This window comes from Vicugna pacos, chromosome 13 (assembly GCF_048564905.1).
Source record: "Vicugna pacos chromosome 13, VicPac4, whole genome shotgun sequence".
Classification (NCBI taxonomy): Eukaryota; Metazoa; Chordata; class Mammalia; order Artiodactyla; family Camelidae; genus Vicugna; species Vicugna pacos.
In genome coordinates, this window is record NC_132999.1 from 34,515,062 (window position 1) to 34,531,414 (window position 16,353).

A 16,353-nucleotide genomic window follows, 5' to 3' on the forward strand; every position below is an offset into this window, starting at 1 on the left:
GATTTTTATTTCCATGATTACATTTGTTGTTACAATTACATGAAAGCATTTAGCTTTAATAGTTTATAGGTTTAATTTTAATGGTTTATAAGTTTACAGCAGGCTGCTATTAGGTTAGCAAGTCCTAATGTTAAAATGATCACTGTTCTAGGACGTGTGCTTTGTACTCACATTGAATTGCTTTACCTGTAGTATTTAGTTATGGAGAAGGAGCAGTTGAAGAGACAGTTTACTGTGTTTCCCACAGCAGATCAGTGCAGTGATTTAACTACTGCTTTAAGTCCAGATGATGTCCAAGAACAGTGAAGAAACAAAGGTTTCATGCTAGATTGAACAGAGAAGGGTGGTGGGAGAATTGAATCACCACCACAAGGTGTTGGCAAATATAGGTATGCAGAACCCAGGATGCACTATAATAGCATTAGGAGCATATTCATAAAGGATATTACTTGAAGGAAACTAATCTTCTCTACTTCAACGTGCAATTGTTCATCACAACAAGGGTGGTAGCAATTAACAAAGAAAATATTTTCATGAAACAGCATTTTAAATTATTTTCAATATTGCATCCTGGGGCAACTTATCATGTGAAATATTCTGAATGAAAAAAAGAAATAAAATTAGAGAAAGTTATATAATTAAATTGAATAAGTCAGACCAATATCCTCGAGAATATTTTTCCTCTCATAACATAGTTATGTTTGAGAATATTACTTTAAGATAATAGACAGAGGGAATAAATCTTTTGAAGCTGTGGCTTGTAACCAAGCAGGACCATAAGGGGATTTCCTAGAACAGACTCCCTCCCCTATATCCTCTGCTGTAGCTCCTCTCTGCATATCTCGGGCCTATTTCCTGAGTTTTTCAGATGCTAAAAACCACTGCCAAATGGAAGAAATTAACTACTTGATGATCGTGACCACATAGCCCCCAGACCTTCTGACGCCTAAGGATTGGTAATTTTTTTTTAACTCCTTTTTTTTTGTAATTGACTTTATTCTTTCAGAGCAGTTTCAGGTTCACAACAAAATTGAGCAAAAAGTACAGAGTTCGAACATAGTCCTCCCCACCCACATATATATACTCCCCTACTCTCAACATTCCTCATCAGTGTGGCATATTTGGTACAATCGATGAACCAACATGGGCACATTATTATCAACCAAAGTCCATAGCTTACATTAGGGTTCACTCTTGATGTTGTACATTCTATGAGCTTTGACAAATGCATAATGACATGTAGCCACCACTATAGTATCATACAGAATAATTTCATTGCCCTAAAAATCTCTTGTGCTCCATCTATTCATTCCTCTCTCCCTCCCTCTCTCCAAACCCCTGGAAACCACGATCTTTTTATTGTTTCTGTAGCTGTGCCTTTCCAGAATATCATGTGGTTGAAATTGTACAGTTCGTAGCCTTTTCAGACTGGTTTCTTTCATTTAGTAATATGCCTTTTAAGTTTCTTCTATGTCTTTCATGGCTTAACAGATTTTTTTTTCTTTACTGCTCATATATTTTAAAATTTACATATAGGTACTGTTGGATTGGTAATGTTAACTGCCCTGTTACCTCAACGTCAACCAATCAGAGAATTACACACGAGCTGATCGCATACCCTGGGAGGCCCCTCCCTTACCTTGCCTTTAAAAATGCTTTGCTGAAACCCTTCCGGGAGTTTGGGGCTTTGAGGGGCACAAGGCAACCATTCACCTTGCTCCACCCTGCAATAAACCTTTCTCTGCTCCAAACTCTGACGTTTCAGTTTGTTAGGTCTCACTGCATCGGGCACATGAACTTGTGTTCGGTAACAGGCTAGGAACCAGTGCTTTTCAGGCTAGGAACCAGTGCTTTTCCCAGCAAATAGCCATGCTTACTTGAATTGGACAGAGAAAAATTGTAAGGGCCTCATTTCTAAGAAATAGAACAAAATACGATTCATGCAAGCATTTTTTTCAGTAGCTGCCCTGACTCCAAGCAATTCTTAACAACGCTCCATCTAAAGTCCTCACCAACCAGCAATTTAGTAACAGATTTTTTTAAAAATGTAAAGAATTTTAGAGAAAACTCACTGGGTAAATCTCACAGGTGGCAGCTTATACATTACCAATTGATTTATTAACTCATTCCTTTTTTGTTTGTTCTGTGAATGAAAAATACCACAAACCATTATCAGTAAACAAAGAATGCTGAAGCCATAAAGTCATCAGCCACCCCCTCCCCCCCACAGTGAAGACGAGCAGATAGCCTGCAGCCTGAGGGGACTCAGAATGTAAAAGGACAGGATACTAGCCCTAGATAGCTAGGTGCATATCAAAGGAATGATTTCAATGAGCCCAAAACTGGCAACACACCCCTTTTTCGCTCCGTCATCTTTGGAGACTGCCTGGACTCTCAATGGAGTGTGTCTCAACTTTCACTCTAACCTGAGAGCCCAACCCCCACACCTCGTGGCCTTTCTTTTGCCTTCTGAAACAGCCTACACTCTATGCACTGTGTTATCTCTCTAAATAAATCTACCTTTACTCAACCTGTGGCTCGCTCTTGAATTCTTTCCTGCGCGACCTGGAACACAGCCCTCCTCACGCCCGCATCTGTTTTCCCCAAATCAAAAGGAGCCTAAATTCTGACTTTGGGAAGATAGTTCTCCAGAACATTAGTCTGCCATCTTCTCAGTCTGCTGGTTTTCTGAATAAAGTCGTTATTCTTTGCCCCAACATCTTGTCTCTCGATTTATTGCCCTGTCATGTGGCGAGCAGAACAAGTTTAGACTTGGCATCATTTTCACATTTGCAACTTCCTCCTGGCCATCTTCCCTGGAATCCCAAATTCAACATATCCCAAAGTGGACTCTAATTATCTCCTCCAAAATCTGTTTCACTACATTTCTGTGAACTGTACCACTCTTCACCCAATTCCCCAGGCACTCATCCTTGACTTCTACCTCTTACATCTGATGCCAAGATCATGCAAACTTGCCATCTAATCCCATTTCTCCGTGTTTGGCACTATTGCCTTCACTCAGACTCTTGACCTCTTTTCCTCAGTCATGGTAATAGCTTCTTTATTCATCTCCCTAGCCCATATCTTCTTGGTCCCCTAAATCTATTCTCTCTGCAGCTGCCAGAATGATACATAATATAACCTGATGTGGTCATTCTCCTATTCAAAACTCTTACTTTCTATATTCCCATGTTCAATTTTACCCCCTGGGATAAAATTCAAACTCCCCAGCCTACTTTATGGGGTACATCATAGCCAATTCCTGTGTTGTCTCTACATTCTAGTCTTTGGCATTTATACTCTACTTATATTCAACTTTTTGTATTTCCCCAAACATAATACACTGCTTCCTACTTTTTCTGCTGTTTTCTGTTTATAACTATTTCCTCACTTTTCTTCTCCTCAGCTTCTTTAGTGATCCTTCAAAACACCTCAGTAAATGGTGTTATATTCATCTTTGCATGTCTGGTACCTAGCAGAGTATAGGCTGCCTGTAAATAGAAGAACAATGAAAAATATGTAACTAAACCTCTGTGCTGCTGATTCTCAAATCTACATCTCCAAAGGTGACCTCTGGATACCTCCACCTCAAAGTTGTTTGTCTCAAACCAAACTGATTATCTTCTTCTTTAAGAGAGTAGTCAGTTATAGGGTAGACTCCAGAGTCATACAGGCTGGCCAGATCTGTGTAAGGCACAACTTTGGGGGGCACAATTCACAATTATAAAAATTACATATGTGTATTATGCAACATGATGGCTCTGCTGCCTGGGATGGCATCTGGCTCCACACATATAAACTGTGACTTCAGGTAATTAAATTCTTTGGACATCAGGTACCTTATCTATAAAACATGTAAACTATACAGTAAATGTTTATCACTATTTTTAACCTCAAACCCTTCTTCTCCAAAGTTTCCTATGTCACTGGTGAATGACATTACTCCTATGTCACTAAGATATGAATCCAGGGGAACAGACTGAAATTCCTCTTTCCTCTCACCCTAAATCCAATTAATCCAAAGCCTGTAGAAATATCCTTTCTTTCCTTCTTCCCATCCTGCTGCCAATGTCATATTACAGTTCTGAGATTTCTCTTGTCTGGACCACTACAGCAGCCTCCCAGTTAGTCTCTTTGCCTCTTGCCTCCCAGTCATTACATTCATCTATCACACAGCTGCTAGAGTAATCTTCCTAAAACACAGTTCAAATATGTTAACTCCACATCTCAAAAATCTTCAATACATTTCAAAATTAATTAAACATATCTCATAGGCCAGTTAGTGTACTAGGTTTTGGTACTACAAATATGAATAAAATAGATAAAATCCTTCCCAGACTACTGCTGAACAAGTGAGGACAAAACAATGGGATATGGTTAAAAACAGAGGTTAAAGTATACACCAGGTCCTCTGGAAGAATAAAGGAGAAAGTACCTCTGGCCCCATTTCCAAAATCTTTACTGTTTTCTGAGGAAAGAGACTCCACAATCACTGACTTAAATAACAAATGTTCATCAGATTTCTTCTCTTGTCAGAACTGTCCGGCTACTTAATTTTTTGTATTTCCCGTGAGGATCAGTTGTTAATACTTCCCTGGGCCGGGATAACTCTTTTGGTTCTTAAATGAGATGAATATCCAAGTGCCTACGCCCTGGGTTGGCACATGGTCAATATAATAAATGGTAATTTTCTTTTGGCTGAAGTAGAACAGTGTGTTGGTTTAACCTGCCTATAGCAATAACCATCCACTATTTGGCTCTGAACTTCTCTGTCTCACTCACTTCTCAAAAAGGAAATGAATAATGGCCAAATAACTCTTCAGCCTCAGGCAGAGAAGGAAAAAAACATTAAAAAATCATTACTGTTGCATGGTATGATGATAAATACCAAAAAACTCTGAGATGCTCAGCCAGCATGACACAGCACTTCTCTATTTCTTATCCTGCTATAAGGTCCAAGGGAGTTAGGAGGATAGTGGGGTTTGGGGGCAGAAAGGGGGACGCAACACTATATATTAAACACTCCTATTTTGTATCAGGTGCTATGTTGTGACTTGGGATGTTGTGACACAGAGATGGATAGGACCCAAACCTTACCCTCCAGCAGGTCAGTCTAACAAAGAAAGGGAATCATACAGATGAATAAAGCAGCTTAAAAGTTCTTCTGGCTATGCAGGTCATTGTTTTATTACACAGGCCATTTGGCAATACAGGTTACTGTTTGGACACAAACGAGGGAATAGTCAATTCTTGGGATGAGTGCAAGAACAGTTTCAGAAATGCTTCAGCTGAGTCTTCAAAGACATTTTCTCCAGGCCAACTAGGAGGAAAAGGATCTTCATGCTTGAACAAGAGCCTGAAGGCCTGAAACAGCTACATGCTGTTCTCGGTGTTTCAATAAAGGAGCAAGGAATAATAATAATAATAATAATAATAATAATAATAATAATAATAATAATAATAATAATAATAATAAAATAGCTAACACTTGTCTAAGAACTAGGTACTGTGCTGAAATAAGCTACAGAGATGATCTCATCAAAGAATTAATAGTATTCCCATTTTACAGGTGAGAAAAGTAAGGCTAATGGATTAAGACTCTTGCCTGAAGGCACACATAAAATGTCAGCGAGGATTTTTAACTCAGAAATAGAGAGCCTCCATTTTTTTGAACCATAAATCAGAGGAGTGGGTGAGTGACACGATCAGATTTCATAAAGATTCCCTCCAGCCGCAGTGGAAGGCATGGGCGGGAAATGGAAAGCAGCAACTCTGCCATCCTTCTGAACAATTACAGAGGCTATGAAAACAATGAGGGTTAATGAGGATCAGCACTAGAGCAGAGGCTGTGAGAATCCGGGCAGAATACTTGAGAATAGTTGGATAGATCGTTCTCAGGGCTTGGTTTGACGTGGTCCTCCGTGGGCAGCAGCAAGGACCCTTACCCTGGCCTTAAGTGCAAGGCGCACAGGTGCCCCTCGCCCCCGCAGAAATCCTGGATTAACCGACGTTTTCAGGTTTGTAAGTGATCAAAAGCATTGCGCTCGCACCTCAACCGTCGGCAGTGGGGAGGGGGATTGGTACTCTTCGCGCCCGAGCCCGCCCCCAGCGAGGGAAAGCGCTGAGTCATCGAGCCGGGGAGCGTCAGGTCCCGGTGGTGCAGGGGCTGGATCCCCCTTCGCCCTCCCCCTCCCGCACCCCCGGCCCGCTCTAACTCTCGCGAGAGCCTTACAGGCTATAAAGGCAGCGCCCGGCGCGTGCTTCGCGCGTCGTCTTCCTGACTGGCCTTGGTGGTTTCTTTGTAGGAGCTGGTGAGTATGTGGGCAGTGAGGCCTCCGCGGGCCGAAGCGACCCCATACCCCAATCGTCGCATTTTTCTTCTCCTCTTCGGGTCCCGCCCGGTTCAACTGGCGATGCTCTGACAGAGAAAGCGGCTGGGCGGCCGGAGAGAAGTCAGGCGAACCCTCACGTGGGATCTCCTTGTGGGTGCGGGAGCTGGTTGAACCCCGGGTTAACGGCGGCTTGAGTATCCTGTTCCCTCGACGACCCTAGTAGAGGGCGCTCCTCGGGTGGCCTGGCGTCGGGGCGGGTGGTTGCTGGTGGCGTCTCCTGGGTTAAGTCTCTTGCCCGGCGTGCGGGTTAGGGAAGCTTACGGAATGAATCTGGAAACTGATCAGAAACTGAGGCTACCCGTCCATCGTGTAGTAGGGGAAAAGGTTGTTGCCGGTCCTGAGCCGTGACCGACTGTGGAGCCTTGACTAGATACTGTTTTTCCGTCTGCAGAATGGGGTTTGTGTGATACTAAATTACCTCAGTGAAGACTGCTCTTTTTTCTGCTGGTGCTTTGAATTGCTAGGGTGGGGCGATGATGTGAGTGGCAGGAGGGCACCTGTAAGGGCCTTGAGGGTGTGGCTTTCTCCAGGGAAGTTCAAGGGGAGATTTCCTGAGAGGGACAAAGCGGCTGGAAGTCCAGTAGCCCTTCCCTCATTGGTTGAGGACGTGGGGGCCCCCTGGAAGAACAGGTTTGAACAAGAATGCCGTTTATGTCAGGGTCACATCCTATGTTTGGTTGCCAAGTTGCTTTGTGTCTTACTGGCTGTTTTTTTGTTTGTTATTGAAGGTGTTAAGCGGTAAAGTTTTTGACAATTGATGCTCAGAAGGTTTCTTTTGGTTGTGGTATCGTGAACCAAAAACTTTGGGGCTTGAAAAAATAGCTACTTGGGCTTTCAAACCGATGGTTTACTGAGTTGAATCTTCTCGTCTTGGTGTTGACCTGGATTAATTCAGTGTAACATTGCTTTTTAGCAATAAACCGACTCTTGTTATACTTAATGTTGCCCCAGGATCTTGGACCTGAGGTGTCAGAAACCCTTTTCTGAAAGGACTTCTGGGTCTTAAAAACAACACCTTAAGTTTAAAATTGAGCAGAAGCCATAATCTTGGTCTTCTTTCTTAAAAAAGTTGGATTGGCTTTAGAGTGTGCTGTTTTGGGCAAATCTACCTGGAGAAAGGTCACTGTGCTTCCCACATTCTGAAGGCAGCTGGAGGCGCAGTCTAGCAAAAGGGCAACGTGGCTACGAGTCAGGTGCTCAGTGTTTGTGGCATTGTGCATTTGGATTCAGGTTTGAGTTTCCACCCTCCCTCTCTCTCTGTGCTTATGCATAATGAAAATACAGGAGAAAATGCAGTTGCACAAATGATGGTTCAGAAAAAGTAAGCGTTTGATTCAATTTATAAAGAAATTGCCATTTTAAAATGGAAATGAGCTGAGATACAAAGGTGTAATATTTTTGTTTGAAAAGTTGGGAAGCTCAGCTCATGCTTTTTATTCTAGTATAAGAATTAATGTATATTCAAGGCCACTGGACAATTCCTTTATTGTTCTACAGCTAAGTCTCTATAAGTAGATGAAGGTTGCTGGTAATCTAGAAAAGTAAGGTTTGTTTCTAATTCATTTCTTCTTATCTCTTCCAGCTGATAGCAATATGTCTTCAGGAAACGCCAAAATTGGGCACCGTGCCCCCCACTTCAAAGCAACAGCTGTTATGCCAGATGGTCAGTTCAAAGATATCAGCTTATCTGACTACAAAGGTAAGGGTAATTATTATTTAAGGTTCATTAACGTGGAATTATATTACAATCTAGGGATGGCTTGTTCAATTTTTGTATCTCTTGTTGTGTTTAATTGTAAATGATTTTTTATATCCTAGGTCCCAGGGTAAGAGTCCGTTGCCTTATTGAATTGAAGTGGAGATTATCATCAGTGATCATAGGGTAGATATCCTAAGTCCAGACTGCTAGAGAAAGCACATGCTCCATTATGCCTGGACATATTATCTTGATTATCTTCTCAGTATTGCTCTTCAATTATATCTTTGGAGGTATTCTCATTATCTTGTTTTAAGAGGCTTTCAACAATTTAAAGTCTCAGAACTCAAGTCTTTGGAGCTGTGACACTGCCTGTTGAGTTTATGAAATGTGTATTTCACAGTTGCTGTATTATTAGGCAGAGGGCGTAGGTACATTGCCTTGACTATTTTGCCCCTGGGGAAGAGTTGATGTCACAGTTGGAACAACTCTCCTTTCTTTTACAGTTTCATGTAGACACCTGGCAAGTTCTAATGACGTTCTTTTTTAACTTTGCCATCCTGGAGCAGCCAGGTCTTCTGGGACAATTGAAAATACAGATTCCTTAGAATGCAAACCTAAAATTCAGGTGTCAAATGTATCTTTCTTAGTAGTGTAGCAATCAGTTCCTAGACTCAGCTTTTGGGTAGAACATGTCACTAGGTTTCTTAACACTCTTATTGGTTGGAATGAGAGCAGGTAAGTGGGGCCCTATGGAGGGAAGCTCCTGGCAAACAATGTAAGTAGCACCCTAGGGAGGTGACCCTGGCCCAAGGGTAAAGGCATGAGGTTTAGGAAGAGTTGCTCTGTGCCTTCTGGAGCTTGACCTGCTGAAGCTTGTTAGTCGTAGCCCTATGGGGAATGTTGTTTAGATGAGTGAGTTTATAGTGATTTTGGCTTTCAGAGAGAATGTCAAAAGCAACGGCTTTTTTTTTTAATTTGTATTATGTAAAAATTTTTTATTGAGGTGCAGTTTACAATGTTGTCAAGCATGTTTCAGTCATATATTCATTTTCATATTCTTTTTCATTATAGGCTAGTACAAAATATTGGATATAGTTCCCTGAGCTATACAGTAGAAACTTGTTTATTTTATATATAGCAGAATCTGCAAACTTCAAGCTCCCTATTTATCCCCTCACACCCCCTTTACCTTCTGGTAACCATAAGTTTGAGGAACAGCTTTATAAAGTTTTTCTTTGCTCATCCTGTCAGGCTTGTTTGAAACATGTTTGTGGTAATTTAGGTTATCACTTAAACCTTACTTATCCCATTATTGTGTTTCATTGTGAGAGAAGTGCAAAGGCTCTGATTTCCTCTTACTGCTCTCGTTGCCTTCCAGCAGAGAACCCAGCATTTCAGCTTTTTCTGGGCACTAATTGTAAGCATTTGCATTAGACTATCCAGCAGATAATTGCATCCTTGCTTTTGGTTTTCTCCTTTGGAGAACTTGGTGTTTGTACTAATTTTAACCATCCAGAGAAGATCAAAATTAGACTGAACAGTGTTTATTCTGTAGTTGGAGGTAAGCAGATAAAGCATGAAATTGTAAGGAACTTTTTCTTGTACAGAAAGTTCTGAAAGTAGCTGCTAGGAGACATCTATGTTGAGCATCTTGGCATTTTAACAATTGTTGTCTTAAATCAACTTAAAAAGGCTCCTTTTCATAGGGAATGTCTTGAGGTTTTCATTCTTTATAAAGCAAGGAAGTCTGTTTCAAAGGCTAACCTGCGGCTGTTTTTTTTTTTTCCAGGAAAATATGTTGTGTTCTTCTTTTACCCTCTTGACTTCACCTTTGTGTGCCCCACGGAGATCATTGCTTTCAGTGATAGAGCAGAAGAATTTAAGAAGCTCAACTGCCAAGTGATTGGTGCTTCTGTGGATTCTCACTTCTGTCACCTGGCATGGTAAATCTCTTGGTCCATTTGGCATATGGACTTTTAAGCTAAGTAGCAACTGGAACTTGGAGGCTTTGGCAATAGACTTTCCAAAGTATTGCCTTCGGACTCCTCATGGAAGGAGTGCAAGGGCTCTGACTTCTTCTAGTTGCTCTCTTATTACCTGGCAGCAGAGGAAAGGCTGCTTGTGTTGCAGCTCAGTGCACCCTGGTGACCTTAACTATTCTCAGTCATTTACTTTACTGCTGGAAAAAGTTTGCAGTTTTTTTGGGAGTTAGATTAGGAATGTTGAAAAGGGAAAGGAGTAGATACAGTTAATGCTTTCGCTGCCTACATAAGTGTTTGAATGTGGTTGTTTGTATGCTTTTTGCTGTAGGATCAACACACCCAAGAAACAAGGAGGATTGGGACCCATGAACATTCCCTTGGTATCAGACCCCAAGCGCACCATAGCTCAGGACTATGGGGTCTTAAAGGCTGATGAAGGCATCTCATTCAGGTATATACCTGCTGGGGGAGCTTACATTCATCAGGAGAATTAATCTGATTGCTGAAGGCCTTTATTTTGAAAGGTCGAGCCCTCATCTGTAGAAATTACTTTCTCATTTCATTCTTTTTTTTCCTGTTTCATAGAGAAATAACTGATATACATCACTGTAAGTTTAAGTTGTAGGGCATGATGGTCTCATTTCATTCTTTACACAGCCTAAGAAGGAGGCAAGAGCAAGTGCAGGAGACCAGCCCATTTATTTCCATTTCTTCTCTATTCTAATGAAGTAATTTCTAAAACTGTATTGCCTCTCCCTCAAACTTTTAAATATTTTCTTTCCAGGGGACTTTTTATTATTGATGATAAAGGGATCCTTCGACAGATCACCATAAATGACCTCCCTGTCGGCCGCTCTGTGGATGAGACACTGAGACTAGTTCAGGCCTTCCAGTTTACTGACAAACACGGGGAAGGTAAGCCACATCTGCCTGGTGACAGGACAGCAGAATGGTTGGATGGGAAAGATGGTAGGAACAAAGTCTACCAGATAAGAAAAGGATGATTATGTCTCTTTAAGAAATTTCAGTCTGGATTATAGCAGGTTGTGGGGGTGGGGTAATGGAAAAGCTTGGGGAGGAGAATATAAAGGCTTTTTGTTCCAACTGCATATTCCCAGCTTTGCCGTGCTCATTTAAAAATCACTCACTGCTGCAGATTCAACTTATTAAAGGAGTGTGGAGTGTAGGAGGATCTCAAGAGGTGTATAAAGGCAAAACAGAAGGTTGAGAATCACATCTAGAAATAAATAAAGCATGCTGTTTTCTGGGAGAAGAGCTTAATCCCAGTAGACCATATTTGTTATATTGGGGTTTTTAAAAACAGGTAATGAATGACCAGTTTTGAAATTTGGAAAATAAAAATAGGACTAAGAAAACTTACCCAAACACAATAAGAAGATACAGCGAATACTTTTCTATTTTTTAAAAATCCATTCTGTTATGCAATGTGGTTGTTGTATTTGTAAGAATTATAGTCACCAAATACAAAATTGCATAAATATTTAACAAATTTTTTTAAGGAGGAGGGGTTAGGGCTAAAGGGTTTGAGATAAAATGTCAGTGTTCTTCATTAGAAGTTTCAGAATGGGAGGGGAATGTAGCTCAGTAGTAGAGTGTGTGCTTAGCATGTACAAGGTCCTGGGTTCAATCCTCAGTACCTCCATTTAAAAAAATAAAAAATAAATAAATAAACCTAATTACCCCCCTCCTACCCCCAAAAAAGAGAAGCTTCAGGATCAGAGATAATGTTTTTGTGAGTCTGTCCTTGTAACATCTAAACATGACTGAGGAGACTTAGGTTTTTATCTAGCATTTGCTAAACTGTCCTTATTGCTCTAGTACTAGTACTTCTCTTTGTATATATTCTCATTGCAGTGTTTTGCTGAAGTCCTGAACTGCTTGATCTCACCCTTTGAGTGTAGCTTTATGAGTGTAGCTTTTTGACAGCTCTCCACCACTGCCCAGTGTAGTTGTTGCTGGAATGAGACAGCCTTATCCCAACTAAGAGTTAGTTTAAAGAATTCAGCTCCTCAGACTGCTGCGAGTACTGGTGAAGGGGATCTTGAACCCCACCCCAGTTTAATATAATTGAGGATAAGATAGCTGTGATCATATGCTACTGATATCAAGTGCCCGGGTGAACTTGGACAAATTTCTTGTCTTACTACATTTCATTTTCTTTAGAAGATAGGTAGTTCAGACTAGCCGTCTAAAACTCATTTCAGTTCTGATCTTGGGAGTTAAAGGAGGTGGAAGTTAAGAGTCTGGACTAGTGTGTGTTTGGAATACCCAAAAGCGCTAGCATGGCTAGAGTGGAAGGCTGATAATAGATAATGGGAATCAGTGAGCACTGATCAGAAGGCACTGTTCACAGGAACAGGTGTAGGCTTTACGCTGGTGGATTGAGGACAGCTACTGAGACTGCCCCCTGGTGGGGAATGAGATTCAGCACAAAGATGGAAGCAGCCAGGGAGTGGCAAAGTTGGCCCTTTGTTAGACTTTCCTAGGACTTTGCATGTAGGCCAGACTCTTGAACTGAAGCTTTCATGACTGAAGCTTGCTTCTTCAGATTCTGTTGGTCTGCTTCCCATCCCGCTAGAACAGGCATAGTTTCCTTATGCAGCGTTTTTTGGCTTATAATGATAGTTACCATTTGAGAGCCTATGAATACCAAGCACTCTTTATGAAGTGTTTGCATGTATTGTTTATTTGACAAGTAGCCCTACATTCCTATTTTTTTAAATTGAGATGTAATTGGCATATTAGTTTCAGGTGGACAACGTAATGACTTGATATTTGTATATCCTACATTTCCTATTTTTAAGGACCAATAAACTAGTACCTAAACACAACATGTATTCAGTTAATGTAGGAACTAAGATCCATACTCAAAGCCTTCCTTTTTAGGTAATTAAAATGCTAAGTCATTTTTTAGGACCTTCTGTGTTGGAGAGGTTATCACATATTGAGGTTACCATGACTCTGGAGAATCATCATGGTGCTTCAGCTGCACTTGAAAGCTGGTAAATGTGGGACTCAGCCAGTTCTGCTGGGCTCCATACTGATTCTGAAAAACCAACACTGTTGGGTATGAATGAAACATCCAAGTGTGGATCTCTTTGTCCTCTTATTAATTACTTGTGCGGTCCTAAGTGCCAAGAGGCCTTAATACTAAGGGGACTAAGTTGTCAAAGTCCAGATTCTTTATGGTTCATTATTGCTATTATCTTGGTGTCTTGATTTATAATTGGGCTATTCTAAAGCTTTGTTTTCTTCTAAGAGGAATCTTTTTGTCTCCCTGTTAGTACCTGTTGGCCAACTACTGGGTGGTTCTGGTCTGGTCTCTACTTTTATGCTGCTCTTTGTTCTTTGCAGCTTGTTTATCCTTAGGACTAACCTTTGGTGCCACTCAAGCCAGTGACTGTGTAACAAGCAAATGGATATTTAAGGAAAAGCAAAGCAGCTGGGATTGTCATTTAGTGTTTATTCTGTCCATACCTTGTTCCTGGTTGCAGTCTCTGACATCAGGCTGTGACATCCATGAACTAAAAGGGGCTTCCCCTCTCGCTTGAGCAAGTGAGGCTTTTGCTGCTCCATTACTGGACTTTGGTGACTACATGTCTCCCAGAAAAACGGCAAATGGAGTGGAAAATCAGAGATTGTTTCCCTTGCCTCACTTTCCTCAGGTTTGCCCAAGGAGCATTGCTAGTGCAGAATTGTTGGAAAGACTGAAGGCTATGCTTTTCTGCATAACTGTGAAAGATTCAAACTTGGACCATTTGCTTACCAAGGTGTAGAAGGCAGTTACTTAGTGAAACAAGCAAGGCTTTCTGTGGATGTCCTATCCCTTTGTATTGCAGGCAGTCCAATTTGGCAGAGTTAAGGAACACAGAGAAAACAGACTGCTTGCTGCCTACAGATCTCTGAAGGGCTGTTAGAGGGAAAAAGCGGCTTAGTGTTAGGGTTTACACAGTGTTAGCTTTGTTATTTTTCAGCTTATTTTTTTCTTAGGTATGGGGACAAATCACTTAAGTTTTTTTAAATCAATTTTATTGTGGTTATATGTATGATATAATTTACCATTTTAAGTGTACAATCCAGTGGCATTTAATACATTGACGGTGTTGTGCACTGATCACCACTGTTTCTCAGACTATCATAATTCCAAAGAGGCAGTAACCATGAAGCAATAACTCACCATTCTCTTCTCCCTCTTGTCTTTGGTAACTTCTGTTCTACTTTCTGTCTGTGATTTTGACTATTGTAGATATTTCACGTAAGTGAAATCAACAGTATTTGTCCATTTGTGTCTGGTTTCTTTGACTTAGTGTAATGTTTTCAAGGTTCTCAAAGTTCATCCAGGCTCTAGTATGTATCAGAACTTCATTCTTAAAATTTTAAGTTTGACTAATAATTGTGTATATATACCATATCTTTGTGTATCCATCCGTTAACAGATACAGGATTGTTTCTACCTTTTGGCTGTTGTGAATAATGTTGCCAAAATACTGGTGAGCAGATGTCTGAATCTTTGTTTCCAGTTATTTTGGGTATATACATAGTAGTAGAATCACCTGGTAATTCTGTTTAGATTCCTGAGGAATAGTCAAATTGTTTCCACAGCTTCTGCACCATTTTACATTCTCCAGCAGTACCAAAGGTTCTTTGCATCCTTGCCAATATTTACTTTTCCCATCTTTTTTTTAAACAATAGCTATCCTAGTGGGTGTGAAGTGGTATCTCATTGTGGTTTTGGTTTGCATATTCTTTATGACTAGTGATAGCATATTTTCATGTATTCACATTTATTTATCTCCTTGGGAGAAATGTCTATTCAAGTCCTTTATCTGTTTTTGAATTGGGTTATCTTTTTGTTGAGTTGTGGCAGTTCTAGATTTTAATTTTGGCTATTAACCCTTATCAGATAAGATTTGTAATATTTCCTCCCATTCTGTGGGTCTTCACTCTCTTAATAATGTCCTTTGATTTACAAATTTTTAAATTTTGATCAGGTCCAATTTATCTTGTCTGTGGGTTTTTTTTTTTTACACTACTGCTTGTGCTTTCAGTATCATATCTGAGAATTCATTTCCAAATCCAAGGTCATGAAGTTTGACCACCATTTCCTTCAAAGAGTTTATGGTTTTAGTTCTTATATTTAGGTTGCTGACTCATTTATGAGTTTAATTTTGTGTGTATGGTGTGAATAGGTGTCTAGTTTCATTCTTTTGCACATGGAAATCCAGCTGTCCCAGCACTATCTATTTGAAGAGCATTTAAGCTCATTTTTCAAGCATACGTAAAATTACATAGAACATATGAATACCTGTTTACCTATCTACTGTTAACAAATCTTTATTTTACCATATATGCTTTAGACAGATTTTTATTTATGTTTTCCCCTCTATTCCCTGGACAGATTATTTTTAGAACAAAGCATAAAGTTGAAGCTGTTACTTAAAATTTCTTTAAATTTCAGTTGCTGCATGAAGAAATTAGGTATAGTAATTAGGGCTGTGGTGAGGATTAAATTACATATTTATAGTTAATCTTGTACTAAAAGGCTGAATGATCTCGGACACTGTAGGGTAGGCTTCCTGGTGCCTGAATGTTGAAGCTCTTTAGGGCTTCGATTTGGTTTTTAAGGCATCCAGTTGTCCATGGGAAGGTGGAGCTCACCACTCATAAAGTTATTAATTAGTTCCCTTTTCTCTTGCAGTGTGCCCGGCAGGCTGGAAGCCTGGCAGTGATACCATCAAGCCTGATGTCCAGAAGAGCAAAGAATATTTTTCTAAGCAGTAGTGAACACTGGGCCATTTTAGGCCAGTCTGCAGTGGACGACAAAACCTTTGTACTATTGTCATGCTTAAAACATAGGACCTTTCACTCAGCGCAGATGTGGTGTGGGACAGGACAGGCCTTTCCTGCAGAGGTTGGGGAGGTCAGCCTTTCTTCCTCTGGAGGGAATGGCCTGAGCTTTATTATGAGGCACACTAACTGATGTGTACAGTAGTAGGACATGGCTTTTGATCTTCTGTAGTTTCTATTAAACTTTAACTGAGACCTTGTTGATTCTTCATTTTGTTGAGGGGGGCATATTAGCTTTTGATTTTAAGAAGAATTTACTATTTGCTTTCCCTCTTCAGGGGAAAGATGAGGCATGAGAGCTGCCTCAGAATCAGGAAATTATATTGAGGGGAAATGCAGGTAAACACAGGGAATAGACCTGAACCAAGTTAACATTTCATTTCACTGTATCTGGAGAAGAGCAAGGCCT

General features: G+C 40.5%; 1 protein-coding gene across 1 annotated transcript; it reads left to right on the forward strand.

Annotated features, from left to right (window-relative positions):
- Positions 1–6,172: 6,172 nt before the first annotated feature.
- Positions 6,173–16,139, forward strand: PRDX1 (peroxiredoxin 1). The gene is made up of 6 exons (XM_006200420.4): positions 6,173–6,314; positions 7,978–8,094; positions 9,884–10,037; positions 10,405–10,527; positions 10,861–10,991; positions 15,796–16,139. Exons 2-6 carry the CDS (start codon positions 7,989–7,991, stop codon positions 15,876–15,878), a joined length of 597 nt encoding a protein of 198 aa, XP_006200482.1. The 5' UTR covers positions 6,173–6,314; positions 7,978–7,988; the 3' UTR covers positions 15,879–16,139.
- The last annotated feature ends 214 nt before the right edge of the window (positions 16,140–16,353 follow it).